General features: G+C 41.4%; 1 protein-coding gene across 1 annotated transcript; it reads left to right on the top strand.

Moving 5' to 3' along the window:
- Positions 1 to 7,175: 7,175 nt before the first annotated feature.
- LOC131638358 (uncharacterized) lies at positions 7,176 to 7,841 on the top strand. The gene has a single exon (XM_058908917.1). It carries the CDS (start codon positions 7,176 to 7,178, stop codon positions 7,839 to 7,841), a length of 666 nt encoding a protein of 221 aa, XP_058764900.1.
- Positions 7,842 to 8,736: the final 895 nt, after the last annotated feature.

The following is an 8,736-nucleotide window of genomic DNA, read 5'->3' as shown; positions in this document are numbered from 1 at the left end:
AGTGACCAGAGCTGTGTTTATAATTATAATTTCAGTGCAAGAGTCGGAACTAGCGTTAAGGGGCTCGACAAATATCATCTTACCTCTCCTTCTAGGGACGAGAGACTGAGGGTTAGATTCTTCCGCCGTTTCGACAACATCCGCCTCATTTCGAGCATCATCATGTTTCCGGTGCTTTTGTTTTTTACTTCCCCACCTGCAGAAAGAGACTCTTTTCACCTCTTTTGTTTTTTGGATTTTGGGGAGCGGTGAGGAGACTTGGCCCCAGGAGATGGCTGAAGAAATTCAGAGAATGTCGTAAGGCCAAGGAAATGGGTCAAAGCGAAAGAAAAAAGAGCACAAAATCAGAATGTACCTTAGGAGTGTGAGGTTTGTCCTGCTTGGACGATTTGGATTTGTCGGAGGGAGCAGTCGAAATCGTAGAGCGTTTCCGACTCTGGCACAAACACAACGTTAGTATCCGGCATAACTCAGCAAATGTGGTAAAATAAGAGAAGGCAGGTAAACTTACAAGAGAACTGACTTTGCTGAGAAAATGTGAGATAGGTTCGTCATTAGACGGTGCGTGATCAGGAATGGCCTGAAAAAATCAACTGGTCAAGACAAACAACACCAGAGTTAAAGAGCAAATAAGAATTGTCTGAGTCGAAATGGTACCTTAGAAGAACTGGGGTTATTGGGTTTATCGACAGGGTCTTCCTCGTTGGCTGCATGAAGAGGAATAGCTATAACAGAATGCATCAAATTAATGAAACAATTATGTCGAGATGGGAAAGGAAAAATAAGTTTCCAGATGTTACCATGGGGAATGGCATCAAGTGTTCTTACATATCAAAGATCAATAGGTAGAACACCCGGGTAGTTATCCAACCTGTACTTCGTCGATTCCACTCTGGCGGCTTTTTTCTTATAGCCATTCTCGTCATCCGACAAAGGGCAATAACACCAATAGGGAATGGGTGGCCGAAAGGCCAAAGCCAAAGGGCTGGTAGGTAAGGGAGGAAATTTAATTTTTCAAAAGTGAAGTGCGTAAAGATATATATCTTTCACGTAACCAGGTATATTTAAATAAGGAATTTTACTGGTTACCTTCTCCCTTAGTACTTCAGTCGCCTGGGAGATGGTTCGACGAAGATTGTTGTGTAGATATTGTTAGAACAAGATTTGTTCTTATCAATTATCTTAGTTTTGATGATAACAATAATATGAATTTTGCTTAAGATAATATGGTACTCTAATCCAATGCAATTTCCCTTTCAGGAAATATATAAAGAGTACGCATAATTCAGCGCTCAGAAGATGTGTCTCAAATGGTTCAGCATGCAACATCAGAACATGGTCTGGCAAGACATCAGAAGATGGTCGAAACAGAATCAGAACATGGGTCTATGGAAGCATCAGAAGAACATGAGATCAGAAGCACTGAAGATCAGAAGATGGTATCACGCAACAGAAGCACTTCAAGATCAGAAGATCAGAAGATGCTTTGCACCAAGCTGTTTGACTCTGATGATATTCAAACGTCGTATTCACAAACATCAGATCAGAAGGAAGTACACGTGGCAGACTACGCTGACTGACAAAAGGAACGTTAAAGCTACTAAAGGCAACGTCAGTAGACACAGCGTGAACAAGGCTCGAGGTAGTTGACAAAAGCGTATAACATTAAATGCGAAGCTGTACGGAACACGCAAAGCATTAAATGCATTCAACGGTCATCTTCTCAACGCCTATAAATATGAAGTTCTGATGAGAAGCAAGGTTAACGATTCTGCACCAAAACAACTCATATCAAACTTGCTGAAACGCTGTTCAACTCTAAACTCAGAATCTTCATCTTCATCAAAGCTCACTACATTGCTGTTGTAATATCTTAGTGAGATTAAGCTTAAACTGTAAGAGAAATATCACAGTTGTGATTATCGCTTTTAAGAAGCATTTGTAAACTCTTGAATTGATTACATTAAGTTGTAAGGAACTAGAGTGATCGGTTGATCAGTATACTCTAGGAAGTCTTGGCAGTTGGCTGAGCAGTTTGTAACTAGAGTGATCAGGTTGATCAGAATACTCTAGAGGAAGTCTTAGCAGTTGGCTGAGCAGAAAGTCTTAGGAGTGAACTAAGCCTAGAGTGATCGTGTTGATCAGTAGACTCTAGAAAAGTCTTAGGAGTGAACTAAGCAGTTGTTCCTGGAGTGATCAGGTTGTGATCAGAAGACTCTGGAAGACTTAGTTGCGGCTAAGTGGAAAACCATTGTAATCCGTGCGATTAGTGGATTAAATCCTCAGTTGAGGTAAATCATCTCTGCGGAGGTGGACTGGAGTAGCTTCGTTAACAGCGAACCAGGATAAAAATAATTGTGCATTTTATTTTTATCGCTCAAGATTTAAAGTCACACTTATTCAATCCCCCCCTTTCTAAGTGTTTTTCTATCCTTCAGATATGCCACCCCAAAGTACTTCTTGAAAGCTTGAATTTGCTTGATGTTTGTAGCCTTACACTTAGTGGGTTTTTCCTGAAATTGGTCAAGAGCAGCAGTTAGTTCAATGAGTTTCTTGTCAGGATCACCAACAAAAGTGATAAAGTATGCACGCCAACAATCCTTAAATTCTTTGGTGCAGTAAAATGCGGGTTTGAAATCAGTGAAAATGAGGGAAGGTTTGTTGTTCCAGATATTATCATAATCTTCTCGTACATAATCCCAGGATTTGTCGACGAGAATGTCGATTAAAAATTCATGGGAAGTGTACATAGACTTGGGGACAATCTGGCAAAGACCAAATTGTCGAGCCACCAAATTAGGTTGGTAGGGAACCATACTGGGGCTCGTGCTGGTGATGGAGTAACAAAGGAATCTCAACAGCAAGAGACGTTTCCAAAAAGCCAGAAATGGTTTTTTGTGTTCTTCCCTTACTGGCGAAAACAAATCAGCCATCCAGTCTGGACCAACTTTGCCATCAGCAAAAGGAGCCATGGTCGAAGTAAAGTCGACTCTTTTCAGCATAAGATTGAAGATAAGATGAAAGAGATCCGGATTATGGAGCCCCCAGTCGAGGGGAATTTGTGGGAGAAGGCGTTCCCACACGCCATAAACCTGAAGAGGAGAGCAAGCTTTCTTCCTATTTTTGAAGGGTTTCAATTCTCAAGAAAAAGTGGCAGTTAGCCACAAATGCAGCACCTAGAAAGGTACATGTACAAGCACATTCTTTTTCTTGGTGCCATTGGGATTGTAGTTTCTGATCTGGTTGACCACTTCTGTCAGCGACGAATAGAGAGAAGCCAAAATAAGCTGTCCCAGAGCCACATGTTCGCCATGGTGCAAGTGACTTTCAAGGTGAGCATACTGTTTATCCACTTGCATTGACCTGGAGCAAAAAACACAACGTGACAACTAATACGTCAGAAAAGCAACATGCTCTTAATCAGTGATGTCGGCTGTATCTTTGTGATGGTGAGATAGAAAGTTGTTGTAGGTAGGGTTTTTGGTCTCTCCGATGTTGAACTGTATATGCACCAGGTCGACATCTAGGTGGTTAAAGACGGTATCAATAGGTTTTAACCCTGTGATGGCCGCAACATCCAGAAGTGTCGGGGTAATCATGCCACAGCTAGTGTGAGAGTAAGGAATACCAGTACGAGAATGGCATAGCAAAGTGTAAATGCCTAATTTCTTCCATAACGCCCCTTTTGAAGGTTCTAAATGTGCCATCCAAGCGCTGAACTTGGTACAGTCCAAAGTAGGGGCCGTTCTGAAGTTTCTGTCGAAATGACGGAGAGAGAGGGTTCATGGAAGAAACTAAGGGTTTCGTTTCTTTGCTAGTAGGAAAAAAGTGGTATAAATCTCAGAGGGGGTATCAACAGGTAAAGGACCTAAATAAGAAATAGGTTTCCCTTCAAGACGGAAGGGGATCATTACTTGGGATTTCCATATCTTGGCCTTTTCATCTGCAAAAGGAGGCTCTGGAACGTAGGGTTTACCGTCAACATGGCAAAGCTCGTAGGTCGGAGCTGGAGAGGTTCTCACTTGGTTGCTTGCCATTGATAACGGGAGAGATTGAATATGTGAAGAAGAAGACTTGCAGAAGTTTAAAGCTATTTGAACTGTGAGAAGAAGATTTCGCAGAAAACGGGAAGAAAAGAAAAAGAAGGGAGTGAAAAGGCTATTTATAGCCAGGACGATTTGAAGAAAGAAGTGGAAAAGTTTTTAATCGTGGAAGTGTCTAGGACACGTGTGGTATAGTCAAGGAATAACGTGAATCGAGCCGGCCGTCAGAGAATACCATCATGACGCATTTAATGGACCCACGTCTCGAGGCGGAAAAGCGTGATATGGAGTCATGATTACTTGATGTCACGGAAAAGACGGAACAGTAACGCCACTTTATAGGTAGTGGAAACGATGGGGTCGAAGTAAGAGTCGTGGATTCATAGATGCCATTATCCTGTAGGTCGATGAGTACAAATGTCGAAAATGGCATCTCTAGGGGGCATTTTGTTACCCTAAGATTTTTACGAACAGAAAATAAAAAGTATACCCAGCTAGTGACCTTAGAAGTTAAGGGAGGAGGCTTACGAATATAGGCATTTTCAAAAAATTAAGGCTCACATGGAAAATGTACGAAAGGTATGTCGAAGACACATGCAGGTCGAATCGACTGAAGTGGGGATCATATGAAATGGTCGAAAGGGTTTTGTTCAGCCACAGAGGCTTCTATTTTACTTAGCAGAATTTCTACATTTACATTCCTGACAAGCGTCAGCGTCGAAACCAAGAGCGGTTGAACTTTGAAGAAACAATGGCGGGAAGTTTCAAATTCAAAATCTAAGGGTAGTTATTACAAGGAATCGTTCCTTGCAGGCGCCAAAGACATGGAAAAGTCTCATGAAGCAGTTTCCATTTGGCTTCACTATCAGCCGTAGATCAATTTAGGCAGTTATCTTATGTATTACTATAAATAAGTCGTTTTTGTGTAAAATTAAGGTGTTTGGTGGTATACTCAAATTACTCGCTAATACTCTACCCAATTTTTGAATGTAGGAAAGAAAGAGTTGTTGAGTGCTTGATGTACGTGAATCACCACCGTTATTTCAATGCATAATTTTTATCTTTCAGTCATTTATCTTGACATTTTTACTTGTGCTTTATTTGTTGATCAACATTCATTTTATACTTTCACGTTCATAAAAGAGTCATTTTCACTTTATTTCGTTTAAAGGAAAGTTTGGATCTAACACTCCCTGTCGGTCACGAGTCACCACAGTAAGTCACGATCTTAATGTCTAGATTCATCTGTATTATTAGACATAGGTTTGTCCCCGTCGGTCACGATTCACCTAGCAGTCGAACCTAACATTGTGGGGAAAACCGTTGCATTGGTCTCAGCCTTAGAAAACCGTTTCTTAGGCCATTTCCCTTGACAGAGCTAGTGCAACCCCAAAAATCTTAGCACTTGTCCTAAGATCAACTGGTCGATCTTGCAAGTAACCCTTAGCTTTAGGACTTGGGGAGGACCAGTGGTTGTTTACCAATTTCCACAGTAAGCAAAATGGCACGCCCAGTGGGACAAATGTGCTAAGTGTTTTCGTTGAGTGTATGAAACTGAGAATTGGAAAATACACCAAAAAGGATAACAAATCTGTTAGGAGGCACAAACAAGGTGGATGAAGTTCCCTTAGGGTCTTTAGATTCATTGAATGCTACCCTTACCCAAGTCAAACCTTATCCTCCATTGTCAAACGTAGTCACGACATCAGTGGTAGCAGATATTCCTGTGCCCCCACCAGGAGGTACTGGATCGAGAGTGACAACAAACATACCATTTAGGCCCGGTTTGCCTCATTTTGGTATTGCAGACCCTCTTTATGGAATTCTGTATTCCTTAATGCCAGGGGGTCAATCAACGTCGAACGCGGCGTTAACAGCAGGTGGAGATGTTATCATGTTGGCTGCATTTGTGGTAAAACATACCTGGGTATTTAATGTCTTGACTGATGTCATGACATGGTTTATTTTGTGTTATGGAGGCTGCATATGTGTTAAGCTAATACAGGTTCTGTTAATGAATGTCATGACCGTTGTCATGACATCCCTGTCTGACAGCAGGAGCTGTTATGTTTTATTATTGTGTTTCCTGATTTCTCTCAATCTACAATTTAGGAAACCTTTTATTGTGTGCTGAATATTTCGTCTAGAAGATTTTGTTGACAACATATTCTGTAACAACCAGATGACGTGTAAATTAGGTTAACCCTAATTTGATTCTTGAAAAGCCCGAGGCCCAAGAGCTGCATATAAGAAGACTGCAATCCTAATTTGGAATGCAGAGAGAAAGTTTCTTAATTGTGAAGAACCGTAGTTCTGTAGTTGTCGCTTGTACTCCAAGCAATTGTCTTTCGATAATTGTATTGGAATAGGTTGTTTATGTATTTTGTCACTCTAAGCTTTTAAGCACGAGTGTGTGTCTCTTGAATGAAGCTTTTAAGCAGATCAAGGTGTGTTTTTGAAGTGTGTCTTCTCTCTCAATTTGTTAATGTTTGTTTGTAATCACTGCTGTGATTGAGGGGGAGTGAGTGGAGATACTCAAGTATAGGAATAAATAGGAATTACATTGGGTAGGTTTTAAGTGAGGAGTTGTAAACGGGGGAGTTTAACTCCGAATTAATTCTGCTTATATTGGATTCCCTCCCTGGCTTGGTAGCCCCAAGAGTAGGTATTATTGTATATTGAACTGGGTGAACAATTTGCTATGTTCTTTACTGTTTTTATGCGTTTCAGTTTTAACGTTTTGTACTGTGTAATTGTGGATGTCATAACATCCAGTACGACATCGCGTGTGAGTTACTAGAATTTTCAGCAGGAAATGCTCAAAGTGTAAGTTCGTCCGTACAAGGTTCCACACGTAACCTAGGAAATAGAACAAATCAAAACAGAACGATGCCTTTGTCGAATACGTCTGTGGCGGTGCTTCGACAACAGATGAATGACAACAACCATGAGTTAGTTAACATGTTAATTAATCAAATGAGCACTATTTTTAATCCCATAATGTAGGAGTCCGCTGAGTCGATTGGGAAAGTTATTGATCAATTGACGTGCCTATGTAATTTCTTGGGGGCACCTCGAACACTTGGTCGACAGGCTTCGCAAGAAAACAGGCACGAAGACATACCTGTTCGAATGGGGATGGACCTGGTTAAGGACGAAACTATTCAACAATGTCAAACTCCCAGGCCACAACATAATCAGTTTAGAACAAGGGAAAGGCACCAACAAGTAGTAGTGGTAGGCCGACAGCAAGACGCTGATCATATTGTCGATCAATATAGACAAGAAGAAACAGCTATAGAAAACGACCTAACAACGATTGTCGAAAGAATCATGGCCAGAAACGGAATGAGCACTTCATTGCAAAGGCCAACGTATTCATCTCCGCTAGCTGACTATATCGTACAAACGAAGAACCCTTGGGGGTGGAAAGTGCCAAAGTATACGAAATTCGGAGGAGAAACTAGAGAGTGGACAGTCGAACACATTGCGAGATATTTGACTGAGTCAGGAGATATGGCGAACAATGAGAGCTTAAGGGTGAAGAATTTCCCTTCATCCCTTACTAAAGCAGCGTTCACATGGTTTACCATACTACCCCCCAACTCAATCGACTCATGGTCTAGACTGGAAAAGATTTTTCATGATCAGTTTTATGAAGGCCACTCAAAAATTAGTTTGGTCGAGTTGTCGAACATTAAAAGAAGGTTCGCTGAGACCATCGACGATTATCTAAACAGGTTTAGGTCATTGAAGGCTCGTTGTTTCACACAGATACCTGAGCACGAGCTTATTTAAATGGCAGCTGGGGGTTTGGACTATTCTATTAGAAAGAAAATAGACTCCACATTTTTCAAAAGCATGTCGCAACTAGCCGATAGGGTTCGACACCTTGAACGGCTGCGATTAGAAAAAGTTAGACACACTAAAGCTAAAACTAAGAAAGAGAGGGTAGCCTATGTCGATTACGACGACACAAATCCTATATACGAGGCCGACTATATCTCGCCGACTGAGGCAGAGGTCGATTTGGATGAAATGAAAGCAGGCCCTGCATACGAATGCAAAGCTCTTTTCCCGTTGAAAGGGAAAGGCATTGCAGAACACAATGCAAAATTTCTCGCAAAGACTTATACCTTTGATATTAGTAAGTGCGAGGAAATTTTTGATGTGTTGGTCAAAGATGGTCAAATCTTAGTACCTCCAAATGATAAGTTACCACCATTAGAACAGAGACAGAAGAGAGGTTTTTGTAAGTATCATAATTACCTTGGGAACTCAACTTCTCAGTGTTTTCTTTTCAGGGATTTGGTTCAGAAATCGCTGCAGGAGGGTCGTTTGAAGTTTGCTGCAAGGAAAATGAAGATCGACTCTGACCCTCTCAGGCAGGAAGAGGCTTTGTTTGCTGAGCCTGTCGACATTAATATGGTGGATATCCAAGAATTCTCTGATGACACCATGCTCGAGGAAAGTACTGGCGAAATCCCACAAGTGAAGATGGCTGATGCTTATCCCAGAGAGGATGGGGATTTGTTGGACTTCCTCTATCGATGCAAGAACAAGGATACTCAGGTCAGGTTGTGTCCAAGGTGCAGTGCCTTGACCGACATGATTGCTGCTGAGAATTTCCAGAGACTACAGCTTGAGAGAGGAAGGGTTCGATGGAATAAGAGAGATCTTAGGAGGAATGTCC

This window comes from Vicia villosa, unplaced genomic scaffold (genome assembly GCF_029867415.1).
Source record: "Vicia villosa cultivar HV-30 ecotype Madison, WI unplaced genomic scaffold, Vvil1.0 ctg.002290F_1_1, whole genome shotgun sequence".
Classification (NCBI taxonomy): Eukaryota; Viridiplantae; Streptophyta; class Magnoliopsida; order Fabales; family Fabaceae; genus Vicia; species Vicia villosa.
Note: the sequence above shows the minus strand (reverse complement) of the source record. Positions and strands in the feature narration are given on the sequence as shown.

Bases quoted from the DNA above. Each gene is read 5' to 3' on its own strand.
- LOC131638358 (XM_058908917.1), top strand. From the start codon at position 7,176: ATGGGGATGGACCTGGTTAAGGACGAAACTATTCAACAATGTCAAACT.